General features: G+C 33.7%; 1 protein-coding gene across 2 annotated transcripts in view; it reads right to left on the reverse strand.

Moving 5' to 3' along the window:
* The window catches only part of LRRC6 (leucine rich repeat containing 6), a 99,342-nt gene that overhangs the window by 45,970 nt on the left and 36,122 nt on the right, over nucleotides 1-17,250 (reverse strand). For both annotated transcript variants that reach the window (XM_031947210.1, XM_031947209.1), the window contains exons 5-6: nucleotides 11,570-11,802; nucleotides 5,162-5,347 (exon numbers count right to left, since the gene is read on the reverse strand). In XM_031947210.1, the coding sequence (XP_031803070.1) occupies nucleotides 5,162-5,347; nucleotides 11,570-11,802 (419 nt within the window). The remainder of the gene's footprint in view (nucleotides 1-5,161; nucleotides 5,348-11,569; nucleotides 11,803-17,250) is intronic.

Consider the following 17,250-nt stretch of genomic DNA (forward strand, 5'->3'; position numbering starts at 1 on the left):
TAATTGTTTCATGAATTAACAGAACAGTATATAGATGACTATAGCATCATGTAATATACAGCAGCAAACAGATATTTAGGGGAAAACCTGTTTTTCAATTTGCCTCCAATCTTGCTTTTTTATTAATAAAGAAAAATGCATGAAATCACTAGCAGTCATTCTGCGATATACTCTTTTTTTATTAAATTTGCCTTTTGATCTTTATCATGGGGATTGGGAAGATACTTGTGCTTCATTTTGTGTTTTTTCTTAGATAAAGATACTTTAAAAAGTAGCCAAGTGTACGGGGAAGAGAGAGATGGACTGGAGTTGAAAAGGTCCAAGTTCTAATCCAACTCAGATACTTATTGGCTGTATGATCCTGTGCAAGTCACTTAATTTCTCTTTACTTCAATTTCTTCAACTGTAAAATGGGGATAATAATAGCAGCTACCTTACAGAGTTGTTATGAGGATCAGAAGAGATAATAATTGTAAAATACTTTTAAAACTTTGCCTGTTTATTCCATTCCCACCCTTCACCTCCCTATCTTTCAAGGATAAAATGAGACAATATCTGTAAAGTATTTGGAAAGTTCAAAGCAATATATAAATGCTACCCATTATTATTAAATATATCGATAACTTCTTCAATTTGCCAATTATGTATAGATAATTTTCAATGTTAATTTGTAAAGAATTTTAATTATAATTTTTTCTCCCTCCATTTCTTCCCCACCAAGACAGTCATCAATCCTATAGCTACATTCACATAAAATGTTTTTCCATATTAATCATGTTATAAATGAAAAATCAGAACAAAAGGAAAAAAAACATAAGAAAAGAAAAAAAATTTTAGAAAATAGTATGCTTTGATCTGCATTTAGTCTCCATAGTTCTTTCTTTGGATATAGATGGTATTTTTCCATCACAAGTCTATTGGAATTGTGTTGGATTACTGTATTGCAAAAAAAAAAAAAAGAGCTAAGTTTCTCATAATTTATCATCATACAATGTTGCTATTGTGTTTATTATGTTCTCCTGGTTCTTCTCATTTTACTCAATATCAATTTATGTAAGTCTCTCCAGGTCTTTCTGAAATTATCCTGCTGATTGTTTCTTATAGAACAAAAATATCCCTTTACATTCATATACCACAACTTGTTCAGCCATTCCTCAATTGATGGGCATCCCCTTGATTTCATTCTTTGCCACCATCAAAACACTTGCTATAAATATACTTGTATATGTCAGTCCTTTTTTCCTTTTCTAAGATTTCTTTTGGATACTGATCTAGTAATAGTTGTGCTGGATCAAAAGGTATGCACAATTTTATAGCTCTTAGACAGTTTGAAGTTTTTCTCCAGAATAGTTAGATCAGTTCACAACTCCACCAATAATGCATTAGAGTCCTAGCTTTCCGATATCCCTTCCAAATTTTATTATTATTTTTTGTCATCTTTGCCAATCTGATAGATGTGAGGTGATACCTGAGAGTTGTTTTAATTGGCATTTCTCTAATCAATAGTGATTGAGAGCATTTTTCTTAAGACTACAGATCTGATATAGTCAACCAAAATGGCCAATTAGTTATTAATGCAAACTCTTAATGAAAGAACTTAAGAGCACAAGCAAATCTGTTCATCAAATAAAACATTTCTGTGAAAGGAAAATACCCCTATTATCATTTTTGTGTAAAAATAACTCTGGATTCTCAAAAGCTATAGCAGTGAAATATAATCTTTGGTAGATCATATCAATTTGGAAAGATTTTGAATTCAAGGTCACTGACATATTGTATCTGTTGTCTAAGGTCTCATGTTGTTCAGTGCAAAGTGGCGCTTCACCAGAAACTGGCTACCACAACTCAAGACCAGAAGGAAGACAGTAATCTGCATTAGGGGAAGTATTATCCATGCTGATGAAAATGATGCTCTTTCAAAGAATCAAACTCAAAATGTACGCTAAAGTTATCTGTAAATTATAAAGTATAATGAAAAGATAAGCCATTATTATCACATTTATTATTTTAGGAATTTTTTTAAAAACAGAAATTCTTCTAGGAATCATGGTAACTAAATGGTATAATGGAGATAACACTGGACTTGTAAGGAAGACCTGAGTTCTAATTCAGTTAAATATTTCTAGTAGGTTTGTAACCCTGAGCAAATCCCTAAGCCTCTCTCAGCTTCAACTTTTCTATCTGTAAAATGGAAGTTATAACAGAATCTGTTATTTCACAGCATTTTTTGTGAGGAGTGAGATAATGTTTTAATATATCACAAACCTAAAAGCTATAGACAGACAGATGATAGATACCTGGATAGATACATAGATAGATAGATACATAGATAGATAGATAGATAGATAAAGATAGATGGATGATAAATGTAGAAAAATAAGTGATGACAAACAATAGATAAATGAAACTGATGCACAGAACATAGAGATAGAAATACAGATATAGATATTTGTACACATATATACATTAACTATTATTTAAAAATTTGGTGACTATGGTGATAACAACCTTGATTATATTAAATCAGTGTGTGTATGTGTGTGTGTGTGTCTATATATTTATATACATACTAATTGATTCTCTAAATAATCATTTCTAACACTATGAAATGCAAAATTTTGATTACTGATATATTTTTGATTTTGAGTGATTTGAATGATATTAATAATTCTGATTACATTAAATTAAAAGGGTTTTGTACAAACAAAACCAATGCAGCCAAAATTAGAAGGGAAACAGAAGATTGGGAAAAAATTTTTACATCCAGTATTTCTGAGAAAGACATCATTTCTAAATATATAGAGAATTTACTCTATTCTCCAATTGATAAATGGGTCAAAGGATATGAACAGACAATTCTAAGATGAAGAAATTGAAACTATTTCTAGCCATATGAAAAGATGCTCCAAGTCATTATTAATCAGAGAAATGTAAATTAAGACAACTCTGAGATACCACTACACATCTGTCAGATTGGCTAGGATGACAGGAAAAGATAATGCGGAATGTTGGAGGGAATGCGGGAAAACTGGGACACTGATGTATTGTTGGTGGAGTTGTGAACGAATCCAACCATTCTGGAGAACAATCTGGAATTATGCCCAAAAAGTTATCAAACTGTGCATACCCTTTGATCCAGCAGTATTTCTCCAGGGCTTGTATCCCAAAGAGATACTAAAGAAGGGAAAGGGGCCTGTATGTACCAGAATGTTTGTGGCAGCCCTGTTTGTAGTGGCTAGAAATTGGAAAATGAATGGATGCCCATCAACTGGAGAATGTCTGGGTAAATTGTGGTATATGAATATTATGGAATATTATTGTTATGCAAGAAATGACCAGTAGGATGAATACAGAGAGGCTGGGAGAGACTTACATGAACTAATGCTAAGTGAAATGAGCAGAACCAGGAGATCTTTATATACGTCAACAATGATACTGTATGAGTATGTATTCTGATGGAAGTGGATTTCTTCGACAAAGAGATCTAACTCAGTTTCAATTGATTAAGGATGGATAGAAGCAGCTACAACCAAAGAAAGAACAATTGGAAATGAGTGTAAACTGTTTGCATTTTTGTTTTTCTTCCCAGGTTATTTTTACCTTCTGAATCCAATTCTTCCTGTGCAACAACAAAACTGTTCAGTTCTGCACATATATATTGTATCTAGGATATACTGTGACATATTTAACATGTATAGGACTGCTTGCTATCTGGGGGTGGGGGTGGAGGGAGAGAGGGGAAAAGTCAGAGCAGAAGTGAGTGCAGGGGATAATACTGTAAAAAATTACCCAGGCATGGGTTCTGTCAATAAAAAGTTATAATTATGAAAAAAAGAAAAAAGAAAGAAATATCTAACAAATAAAAAAAAGAGAGAATTGATTCAAATTTATAAGAATATAAGCGATTCTCCAATTGATATTTAAATGATCAAAGATTAGGAACAGACAATTTTCAGATGAAAAAATAAGGCTATTTCTAGTCATATGAAAAAATGCTCTAAATCACTATTGAATAAAGAAATACAAATTAAAACACCTCTGTGGTACCACTTCACATCTATCAGATTGACTAAAATGACAAGAAAAAATAATGATAAATGTTGTAGGAGATGTCAGGAAAAAGGAACACTAATGCATTGTTGGTGGAGTTGTGCACTAACCCAACCATTCTGGAGAGCAATTTGGAATTATGCCCAAAAAGCTGTAAAATTTCATATCCTTTGATCCAGCAATGGTCTCTACTGAGCCAGTATCCCAAAGAGGTAATAAAAAAGGGAAAAGGACCCACATTGCAAAAATATTTGCAGCAGTCCTTCTTGTAGTGGCAAGGAACTGGAAATTGAGTAGATGCCCATCAGTTGGGAAATGGCTAAATAAGTTATGGTATAACAATTTAATGGAATATTACTGTTCTATAAGAAACAATGAGTAGGCTGAATGGAAAGACGTATATGAACTCATGCTGAGTGAAGTGAGCAGAACCGAGAGAACACTATACATAGAAAAAAAAAGAGGATTATGTGATCTTTTAAACAATGAATTATCCAAAACAATTGCAAAAACTTGGGATAGAGAGGGCCATTTGTATCTAGAGAGATCTATGGAGACTGAATGTGGATCAAAGCATAGTATTTTCACTTTTTTTTTCTTCTTGTTTGCTTGGGTTTTTTTCTTTCTCATGTTTCTTTTTCCTTTTGACTTGATTTTTCTTGTGCAACATGACAAATATGGAAATGTTTTAAAAGAAATGCACATATTTAATTTATATTAGATTGCTTGCTATCAAGGGAAGGGTAAGGTTAGAAAACAGGAAGAAAAATTTGGAACACAAGGTTTTATAAAGATGAATGTTAAAAACTATTTGTGCATGTATTTGGAAAAATAAAAAGCTATTATAAAAAAATCATCCATAAACTATTCAATATCATCCATGTTTTGCATATTCAATGATGGTCTAAATGACTAAGTTTATTACTAGAAAAATTTTGGTAATGTTTAATAAGAGAAGGTCCAAGACATTGTATTTAGCAAGGAAAACTAAAATACACTAATAAGAATTTTAGCCTAAAGTTCTAAAATAATCAGTGAACAAAGAAATGTGATTTCTGAGAAATCTATAAAGAATTTAATCAGTTATTAAGGTACAGATTAGCAACAATACCTTGATTTTTCTTTATCTTTCCTTTGTTTTTCCAAGTATCGATGAGTTTCTAGTCTAGACTCAGGGCTAAACAATGTGGGCTTCTCCCAGAATTCCTTCTCCAATTCATCTGGTGTCTTTTTATTAACTTTGTTTTCTTCTATTTCTGGAAGTTCTTTTTCATTCCTCTGAAGTACAGAATATGGACTAAAAGAACAAAAGTGAAGTACATGAAAATAGTAAAATCAAGTTATTTTTTTCACATTAGAGCATAATGATATAACTGTCACCTATAGAATGACTATCAAAACTGAGAAAATATCTATTAAACAGAAGAAATATTTTTGAATATCATACTTTATCATACTTTATAGTGAGGCTGCTGCAAGGGTCAAAAGAAGAAAGGCAGTAGAGAGGATTCCGTATACTCTCAAGTCAGCTCATTTATAATGATAAAACATTGCCCTGTCCTGATTTTTTAAGATTTTGTAAATGGCTGCTACTGGGCAACCCTTTCAAGGACTTGCAAAAGTAATATTTTAGTGTAGTAGAGAGAGAGAGAATTTCAAACATTTACTGGTTTTGAGACCTCTGGAAAATGAATTAACCTATTAGTGCTGTAGGAAGAGTTCTAAGACTTTAAGCTGCAGAGAAGTAATGACCTGTTACAAGGTAACTGGGTAATATAGTGTATATTGAGTACTGAGTCCAGAGTCAGAAAGACAAGAGTTCATATACTAGACACATACTAGCTATGTGAACCTGAGAGAGTAATTTGATCCTGTTTGCCTCAGTTTCTTTATGTGTAAAATGAACTGGAGATGGAAAAGGCAAACTACTCCAAGTATCTTTGCCCAGAAAACACCAAATGGGATCATAAAGAATCAGATGTAACTGAAACAACTTAACAGCAAGTGACCTACATTGTTAAGAGAAATTTCTTCACCAAAGAGTCCCCTATCAAAATTATCAGACTCCTAATTGTGAAATCACCTCACTTTGGATAACTTATGTTTCCTCCCTGAAAAAATTAAAAGGTCAGATTAGAATTCAATGATTCTAATTGGTTTTAAATATTTCAAAGGCTAACTCTTGAAATATGGAGTACACTTATTCTTTTTGGTTCCAGAAAGCAATAAGAAGCTGCAGAAATTTTGGCTCAGTGTAAGGGAAAACTGCCTAAAAGTTAAAGCTATCCAAAAATGTAATGAGATACCTAAGGAGGTAGTAGATTTGTCCTCAAGCACAACCTGGAAGATCATTTATGAATCATGCTATAAAGTGGATTATAGCTATATAGTGGATTATATAGGTTGGACTAGAGAGTCTCTGGGATGTCTTCCCATCTCTCAGAGTCCATGCTTCTGATGCCCACACTAACTACTACAAACCTTCTCTTTTTTCTCTCAAGGTTCCTGGGGTCTTCCATTTTCCCTGCTTTAGAGAAAGAGATGTCCTAAATTACACACCTAGCACCTCATTCATCCCAGGCTCCTCCAGGCCTTGGTTGCATCAAATACCTCATCTGTCCTGTGCATCTTCAGTCTCTCTCTTTCTATTGCTTACTTCTCCTACAAACATATTCGGGTGTCCAATATCATAAAACAACAGTAAAGCCTCAAATCTCTAGGTACCCTATTTTGCCTTCAGTGGAAAAGCAATGGTACCACAACAATAAATATTGATTTAATTTCAGTAGACCTTACAAGAAATTAGAATGTCCATTAAACCTCTTATTAGAGGCTGCCATTCCAATAGTTGCCATTCTCTATATCTTCTTTCCTTCTTAGCAAAAAACCTTGAAAACATCGTCAACAGCTAATACCTCTAAATTCCTTTCCTTGCACTTAGTCTCTTGAGAGTGGAAAGGTGATAAAGCTCACAGCCTGATTCACTTATTAGTTCTTCACTGTCAAGTCCAAAACTCCACTGGGCTGGCTACTTAGACCATTGCTCCTCAAGGATTCCCTGGTCAATTGACTATAGGATTCCCAAGATACTGAACCCAAATATTCCCATGAGTCACACTGCTAGGACAGACTCCATTCCCTTTACTTGAAACTGAAAAGTACAAATAAAAGAAGGCCTAAACTCTGACTTTTTTTTCTGGGGCTGTATAGCTCTCTGAGCTGCGTCTTTTATATTACTGTGTCTCTGGTATGAATAAAGTTCTGTACTCCAGGCAAACACCCAGATAAATCAACTCTGCTTAAGTAGGCAGATTTAAAGAAAAGATAAGTTCTATCCAGAATTCTAATGGGAAAAAGATGCTCCCAACAACACTGGGTACTGATGCAGAAGCAGATATGCATGCACCAGCTTTTCTGCTTCCTATTAGCACTCCCAGGAGTTTTCCCATAAGTGACAATGTCCAGACATGATCTGGATGTGCATCAAATCCATTTTTATGCTACCTTTTATTTCACAATTTTGCCTTTATATAATATTGTACAATATTATATAATGTATTTATATAACTATATATATTATGTAATTATAATATATATAATAAATATAATTTATATAGTAGTCTAATTTTAGACTTTTCTAATAATACAGAATGTAAGTTTTTTGTGAGTAGGGATTGTTTCATGTGCTATCCTTAGCACCTAACAGAGTGTTGCTTTTTAATTTTTTTAAATGTATGTATTCATTTGTTTATTTTTTGTTTGTTTATATTTATCACTGATTGACTGATTCTTCTTAAAAGCTATGATGTTTTATTTCTGGCTCTAAATCTGCTCCATCATTTTGGATGCCAGAAGTGGACTCCTATTGCACATTATTCACTCCTCTTTTTTCCCAAAGGCATCATGAGGGTATGGACATTTTAATCAATTTCTTAACAATTCCACTTCCTTCTCACATTATCTGACCTGCAGTTATAAATTTTAGTTGCCAATAACAATTTGGATATTGGCTTTGTTATTAACAATGCTGAGTCAGAAAGACTTGCCTCAGATATTTACTAGCTGTATGACCCTGGTTGAATCATTTAACATTTGTCTCCTTCAGCTGTAAAATGGAGATAATTATAGCACCTACTCTCCAGGGTTGTGGTGACGTTAAAATGAGATATTTGCAAAGTGCTTAATACAATGCCTGGCACATATTAAGCACTTAATAAATGCTTATTTCGTTCCTTTCGTCCTTCACTCTCTCTGCAATCTGGCTTCCAATGTTAATCTTCAATTTAAGTTACTTCCTTCAAAGTTATCAATGATCTCTTTATTGCCAAATCTAATTCCTTTTTTCAATATAGAAATTTCTTGACCTCTCTGCAGTATTTGACGTTGGCTTCTGGATATTCTCATTTTTATGTTTGTTTGTTTTGATACGTTTCTCCTAGTTCTTCTATCTATTTGACTCCATCAAAGCTCCCTTTGCTACATCTTCATTTATGACATGTATACTAACTACAAATGTCCTCCAAAGCTGTCTTCTAAACCCTCTTCTCTTTTTTTTATACTCTCTTAATTGTGGATCTCTTCAGCTACCATGTCACAGAATTATCTTTATGTAGATGATTCTATATTTATTGATCCATCATTAGTTTTTCTCCTGATCTCCAGTCCTATATTACCAACTGCCCATTGAACAATTCCAATTCTTAAACTCCATGTATCCAAAATAAATTTTATATTCTTTTCCCCCTAAAATTCACCCCTTTTCCAAACTTGCTTATTATGATTGTCATCAGTATCTTTTCAATAACTCAAGGTTGAAACCTTGATATCATCTTTGATTTCTCATAATTCACATTCCCAGCTACCAAATCATTTGGTTTTTCTCTACATTTCTTAGCTATACCTCCTTGTCTATACTCACAGCCACTACTCTCATAATCTCTTCTCTGAACTACTGCAATAGCTCCCTAATTGTTTTGCCTGCTTCAAGTCATTTCCCATTTCAATACATCCTCCACAAAGCTGACAAAAGTGATTTTCCTAAGTATAGTCTGACCATATCACCTCTTCCTGATACTTAATAAACTTCAATGGCTCTCTATTACCTCTAAGATCAATTATAAACCATATTTCACATATAAAGCTATTCTCAACATCGTACCCTCATATTTATCTAGTCTTCATTATTCCTAATATTGACTTTTCTTTGTCTCCAATGCCTATTTCTGTGCCAGTGTGCATGGAATGTCTATGCAATGCTCTCGTCATTTCTATTTCTTAGAATCCTACACCCCCTTCAAGCATCAGTTCAAATATCACCTTCTGCAGGTCTTTCCTGATCCCTGCAGCTGCTAGTGTCTTCAACTCTATGGTCAATGTTCATTGGCTCTGTGGATTTTCTTTGCTTTTTTCTTTTCTTTTCTTTTTTAATATTTCTTACCTATACTTCTTTATCTGCATTGTCTTACCTATTAGAATGTAAATTTCTTGTGAGACTTTTTTTTACTTTTCATTGGTTTTCCTTCCATTTTACAGTTCTTGGAACATTACAAATGCTTAATGTTTGTTGTTTGATTGATTAAACCAGTGGTTTTATAAAGAGCAAAATATTTCTGTTCAATTCAACAATCATTTATTAGCTATGTGCAAATTTCCATACTAGGTGCTGGCAGGGATTCCATAATCCCTGTCCATGCTGAGCTTATTTTGCATATGAAAAACAATGCAATATATCCACAAGTGACTGCAATATAAAATAAGATAGAGGAGTAATCAAAAACAAATGTAAAGAATAAGGCAGGGAGGATCATTACCAAATGGGTAGGTTAAGTAAACTTCATGGAGAATGTAGGGAAAACAAAACATAAATGCAGCTGCTTCTTCCATGCAAAAATAATTTGATCTTCTGTCTTGTGAGCAATGACTTGTTATAATGGTAAATGTGCTCAAAAAGGCTGGGTGTAAATTTAAGCTAGTAAAGCTTAAAACAATGCCTCTAAAGTCTAGCTAGTGAAGCTTCAGAGTATACTAATACTTTTGGGACATCCAGTATAATAAAAACAGGATAGAGAAGAAAGATATATCTGAGCCACTTACATCCAGCTAAATAGAAAAGTACACTATAATCTGCACAATAATTTTGATCACTAAAAAATATAATTTATAATACAGGTTTCCAAGGTAAATGTTATATCAGAAAACTATTGCAATATTTGTGATTGAAGCAACCAGCTGCATTTTTTCTTTCTTTTTTTTTTTTTTTCTAATTTCTGGCTAGTAAAAGGTTTACAGGGTACAACTTTCAATCTTTTGCAATCTAAATAATAAGGTTTAGGTAATTCAGGAAACAAAATTATCAGAAAATACACGTTGAAATGCATTTTCTTTTAGAAAAGTGAAATACTGGAGCAGTTAGATGGCACAGTGGATAGAGCACCAGCTTTGAAGTCTGGAGGAGGACTTGAGTTCAAATCTAACCTCAGACACTAACACTTCCTAGCAGTGTGACCCTGGGCAAGTCACTTAATCCCAATTGCCTCAGCAAAAAAGAAAGGAAGGAAGGTAGGAAGGAAGGAAGAAAGGAACAAAGGAAGGAAGGAAGGAAGAGAGGGAGGGAAGGGAGGGAGGGAGGAAGGGAGGGAGGAAGAAAAGAAGGAAGGAAGGAAGGAAGAGAAATAGATTTTTACTAGAAAACCCATCCCTCTGAATACAAGCCCATCCCTCTGAAATGATTTCACAAGGAAAACTATTAATAGATCAGTTTCAAATTGATCAATATTTCAAGACAAATTCCAATGAGTAATAAAATGTTCATACTGTGAATAGTGTGACTGGAATAAACAGAAAAAATGATTTTTAAAAAATCAATAAAGATTACTGTTGAGTTGGACTTGAAGACATATTGAAGTCTTTTCTTTATACAAAATGAATATTTAAGTATAAATATAATAAAATTCGCAAAATATAAAAGATAACCGGAGGTAAGCTTTGTGATGCTTCCACTGAGGAGCATGCATTACAAAACTTTTCAACAACATATACATTACACAAAGGCAGATCTGTAGATTTATAAGCTATTTGCTTAGCACATTTTTTAGATATAATAATTTAAATGTAATTGAAAGTAGAGGGCTTTAGTAGAAATGTGCATATATGTTGACAGAAAACAGGGGTAGTGGGCATTTTTTGATTGTGAACATTGTTAGCAGTCTGGTGAAGCTTACAGACCCTTTTTTGCAATGAGGTTTTTAAATCAAGAAAATACTTAAGACTTACAAAAGAAAACCAATACATTGAACTACAGATTTCAAGATAAATTTTTATTTTAAGGTTCATGAAATCCAAGATAAAAACCCTTGATATAAAAAAACCATAGTGTCCATAAGTCATAAGATTATCATTTATAATCAAGCAATTGGAAGTTTATGGCCTTGAAAGTAAGCATCTTTTAATGTTAAATGATTATTTCTATTAATTTTTGAATCACAAATAAACACTAAAATATGAATGTTAGTTTACATACATAGTGTTGTTGATGTCTGTGTACCAACGTCCATCGAAGCCTGGATTACTTTTGTTTTCCTTCCATTTTTCTTTCTTTTCCTCTTCTTGAAGTTTTCTCTCAGCCTCTTCTTTCTCTTTGGATCTTTTGAGGCAATAAGCCGTTTCCTGTTCTCTGATTTTCTCTTCAATTACTGGGTAGTTCTGCAATGCCTTAATTCTCTCTGATCGCTCTATTTCTTTGCCATCCAAACGCTTATAATAAAATTATAATTATAACAAAAATAATAATAAAATGATTTTTTAAAAATAAGGATTCAAATTGACTTTATGTTGACCTTGGCTGGAATATTATAAGTACATGAATTTCATAAAAGGGACATAAATAATGCATGAAAAATAACTCCATTACCTCCAGAATCAAATATAAAATCCTATTTGGTGCTAAAACCCTTTATAATTTTACCCTCTTCTTATTTTTCAGTCTTCTTATACCTTAATCCCTTCCATGTACTCTACAATCCAATGATATTGGCCTCCTTACTGGTGCTCATACAAGACACTCCAACTGTTTTCAAGGTTTGTTCCCCATGCTACACATACCATCATCTCTGTCTCCTATTTCCCTGGCTTCTTCAAGTTTTAGCTAAAGCCTCACCTTTTAATGGAAGCCTTTCCCAGATCTCTTTAATTAGTATCGCCTTCCTTCTGTGACTGCCCCCAATTTATATATTTTGCTTATACATAGGTGCATGTGTGTTGTCTCTTTCATTAGACTATAATCTTCTTGACTGCAAAGACTATTTTTTGTATCCCCAAAATTCTGCACACATAGTGCCTGGCATATTGTAGGTGCTTAATAAATCCTTACGAACTAAATGACAAAATATTTAATCTTCTGATAAATATTTGATATTCATCAAATACAATAGCTAAAAGGAATAATTTAAAGCTCATTATATGCTATTAAAACAATATAGTTTGCTAATTATCTTTGCCAGTAATAAGAATGTTAAATTAATAGTTCTGTCAATGATTAGCTCTGTTCCATTTTCTTCATGTTTTAATAAAGTCTGGGTTTTAAAATAACATAAATGAATATATTGATATATTTAAATAATTGTCTTTTTCCTACCCTTTGGAAGTATGTTCTAAAGATAGTTTTCAGAATATCAGTTTTGAGAGCTTGCCATCTCTCCTAATCTTATTTCTACTGTGAAATTTTATCTCTCCACAATCAATTAACAATTAAGTATCTATGTGCCAGTGCTCAAGCACTGAGGATATTAAGGACAAATATGAAATTGTACTTGTCTTCAAGGAACTTAAAATCCTATAGGAGAAACAGTGCGTGTGTGTGTGTGTGTGTGTGTGTGTGCAAAATGCAAGGGAAACAGGGAAAAAGCACTGGCAGATGGAGGGAAGGACTTCATGTAGAAAGAAGTATGAGCTAACAAAAAAGAAGCAATTCAAAGAGGTAAAGGTGAAATAGAAATGCATTCCAATCAATCAATAAACATGTATTAAGTTCCTACCATGTGCCAGGCACTGAGCTAAATACTGTGGATACAAAAAATTGGCCAAAAAAAAAAAAAAATCCCTGCTTTCTATGGTTCTAATTCCAGGCAATATGGGCGGGGTTGTTTGGGGACAAAAGAAGGAATAGTATAGCCAGATTTGTCTAGAATGAAGAATGTGTGAAGGAGGGTAATTCATAAGGCTGGAATGGAAGTTTGGAGCTAGTTTGTTAGGGGTTTAAAATTTCAAAAGCAGAAAGTATATTTGATCCTAGAAGTAAAGGGACCTTGAAGGTCCTAAGAAGGGGAGTAATGTAGTCAGAGATTGTTTTGGGACTATTATTTCAGCAGTTGTTTGGAGAATGGATTTAAGGAGAGATTTCAGACAGAGACAGAATGAGGAAACTAGGTCAGAGATAAGAGGTGCCATCACGCAAGATGATTCCACCACAATAATCTCTTCTTCCCCATTAATAAGAATGAAATCTAAAATACAATTTTCCTTATTGGTTTCCTGAGACTTTGGAGAGATAAAATTATCAGTGAGGAAAGCAAAAAAATGATTAGCTACTCTGCTTTTGGTAGAAAAAAGAGCAGAAGATAATGAGTTCTCCATCTCTATAATAGCATGTCTCAGAGCCAAGCCTGGGAACTCCTTTCCTCATCTAGCTCCTGACTTCCTGGAATATACTTCTGCTTTCATTCACCCAAATGTTCTTCAGTATACTCCCATTACCTGGTTCCCGAATTTCCTGAAATATATTCAAAGCTATCCCCACCCCATTTTACCTATCCAGAAAAAAAAAAAAGATAACCTTACTAAACTAAATTTCAGTCATGGGTCTTGGTGTTCTCGGTGCTAAAATAGTGTCTGGCACCTTGGTAAGTGGTTATCCTTTATTCTCAAAGAAGACTAAATTATCACTATCTTAGAGTCAAGTTAGTGTGTCTGGCTGTGGTTGATCAGACCAGTATGAGCTCAGAATGTTCTACCTCAAGTCAGGCACAAATGGTCCACGTGAACATTCAATTCTAAAGTACTTAAGAGAGAGTATAAGAATGTCTATGTGTTTTTCTGACCACCATGTGAGCGCTTGCTCTGTGTGAGTTGGATTGCCTTCAAATGTTTTTTTGCTTAGAGTCAAAGAATGGAACTAAGAATAGGAGATGAAAATAGCACCGGCAGACTTCAGATCAATGTGAAAAACAGTTCCTAACACTTCCAAAAAATGAATGGACTGCCACAGAAGGAACAGGATTGTTCCATTGAGACTGGACTAGATGGTCTTTGAGGTTCCTTTCAACTCTGGTATTCAATAATTTTGTGATTTTCTTACTTTAATGAATAGCTGCAAACACTGAGTCAGTTAAAAGACGTTCAGATTCTAAAGAACCTTTAAAGTCTCAAGCTAATTAATAGAAATGTCTTTAGTCAGAAACAATGGCAAGAAGAGGCTATGGCAAAGCTAGAACCAGGTCAGGCTTGCTGGGTCTCAGTAAGATATGATATAGATTAGAAAAAAATCATATCCAGAAGTTTAATTTTATGTATTTCATGTTCCCCAAAATTTCCATGGCAAAAACTGGCACCCTGCCTCTTAAAGGAGATCTGTTGATTGCTAATCCCCTGAGGGAATACAAGCCTCAATCAACCTGCACTAGTTATAGTTTCTGGTCTGAATGAGGGATGATTTCCAGGGAAACCAAGGAAACATAATTTCCCTAATGGCCTGATCATGCTCTCCAGCTTGAGGCTATCTATCATGGGAAATTACTTTCAAAATGAAGCTAAGAAATAAAAGCTGAGAAAGATATTAAAGGAATAAGAATAGGCAATGAGGAAACCAAATTATCACTCTTTGCTGATGATATGATGCTATACTTAGAGAACCCCAGAGATTCTACTAAAAAGTTATTAGAAATAATCCATAATTTTAGCAAAGTTGCTGGTTATAAAATAAACCCACATAAGTCATCAGCATTCTTATATATCACTAACAAAATCCAACAGTCAGAGTTAGAAAGAGAAATCCCATTTAAAGTAACTACTGATAGTATAAAATATTTAGGAATCTATCTGCCAAGGGAAAATCAGAAACTTTATGAGAAAAACTACAAAACACTTTCCACACAAATTAAGTCTGATCTAACTAACTGGAAAAATATTAAATGCTCTTGGATTGGGCGAGCAAATATAATACAGATGACAATACTACCTAAACTAATCTATTTATTTAGCACTATACCAATCAGACTTCCCAAAAACTATTTTGATGACCTAGAAAAAATAACAACAAAGTTCATATGGAAAAACAAAAGGTCAAGAATTTCAAGGGAATTAATGAAAAAAAAAATCAAATGAAGGTGGCCTAGCTGTACCAGATCTAAAATTATATTATAGAGCAGCAGTTACCAAAACTATTTGGTATTGGCTAAGGAATAGATTAGTTGATCAGTGGAATAGATTGGGTTCAAAGGACAAAACAGCCAATAACCTTAATTATCTAGTGTTTGACAAACCCAAAGACCTCAGTTTTGGGGATAAGAATGCATTATTTGACAAAAATTGCTGGGAAAATTGGAAATTAGTATGGTAGAAACTAGGCATTGACCCACACTTAACACTGTACACCAAGATAAGGTCAAAATGGGTTCATGATCTAGGCATAAAGAATGAGATCATAAATAAATTGGAAGAGCATAGGATAGTTTACCTCTCAGACCTGTGGAAGAGGAAGGAATTTATGACCAAAGAAGAACTAGAGATCACTATTGACTACAAAATTGAAAATTTTGATTATATCAAATTGAAAAGTTTTTGTACAAACAAAACTAATACAGGCAAGATTAGAAGGGAAACAATAAACTGGGAAAACATTTTTACAGTCAAAGGTTCTGATAAAGGACTCATTTCCAAAATATATAGAGAATTGACTCTAATTTATAAGAAATCAAGCCATTCTCCAATTGATAAATGGTCAAAGGATATGAACAGACAATTTTCAGATGATGAAATTAAAACTATTACTACTCATATGAAAGAGTGTTCCAAATCACTATTGATCAGAGAAATGCAAATTAAGACAACTCTGAGATACCACTATACACCTGTCAGATTGGCCAGAATGACAGGGAAAGATAATGCAGAATGTTGGAGGGGATGTGGGAAAACAGGGACACTGATACATTGTTGGTGGAATTGTGAATACATCCAGCCATTCTGGAGAGCAATTTGGAACTATGCCCAAAAAGTTATCAAACTGTGCATACCCTTTGATCCAGCAGTGTCTCTACTGGGCTTATACCCCAAAGAGATACTAAAAAAGGGAAAGGGACCTGTATGTGCCAAAATGTTTGTGGCAGCCCTGTTTGTAGTGGCCAGAAGCTGGAAAATGAATGGATGCCCATCAATTGGAGAATGGTTGAGTAAATTGTGGTATATGAATGTCATGGAATATTATTGTTCTGTAAGAAATGACCAACAGGACGAATACAGAGAGGATTGGAGAGACTTACATGAACTGATGCTGAGCGAAATGAGCAGAACCAGGAAATCATTATATATCTCAACAGCGATACTGTATGAGGATGTATTCTGATGGAAGTGGATTTCTTCAACAAAGACAAGATCTAACTGAGCTTCAATTGATCAAGGATGGACAGAAGCAGCTACATCCAAAGAAAGAACACTAGGAAATGAATGTAAACTGCTTGCATTTTTTGTTCTTCTTCCCAGGTTATTTATACCTTCCAAATCCAATTCTCCTTGAGCAACAAGAAAACTGTTCGGTTCTACACACATATATTATATCCAAGATCCACTGCAATCTATTTAACATGTATAGGACTGCTTGCCATGTTTGGGGAGAGGGCAGAGGGAGGGAGGGAGGGGAAAAATTGGAACAGAAGTGAGTGCAAGGGATAATGTTGTAAAAAACTATCCTGGCATAGGTTCTGTCAATAAAAAGTTATTTAAAAAAAATTGAATATCATCTAAAAAAAAACAAACAAAAAAAAAATGAAGCCAAGAAAGGGAAAATATCAATTACACTCACAAAATTAAATGAAAAATCAACATTGTTATGGCTCATAACAAAAACAAAAATAGTTGTACCAAGAAACCTACTCTAATCAAAGCTATCAAAATCCACAGGAAAACTTATTCTAAATCACTAATGATTAGAGA

Source organism: Sarcophilus harrisii, chromosome 1, assembly GCF_902635505.1.
Source record: "Sarcophilus harrisii chromosome 1, mSarHar1.11, whole genome shotgun sequence".
Lineage (NCBI taxonomy): Eukaryota > Metazoa > Chordata > Mammalia > Dasyuromorphia > Dasyuridae > Sarcophilus > Sarcophilus harrisii.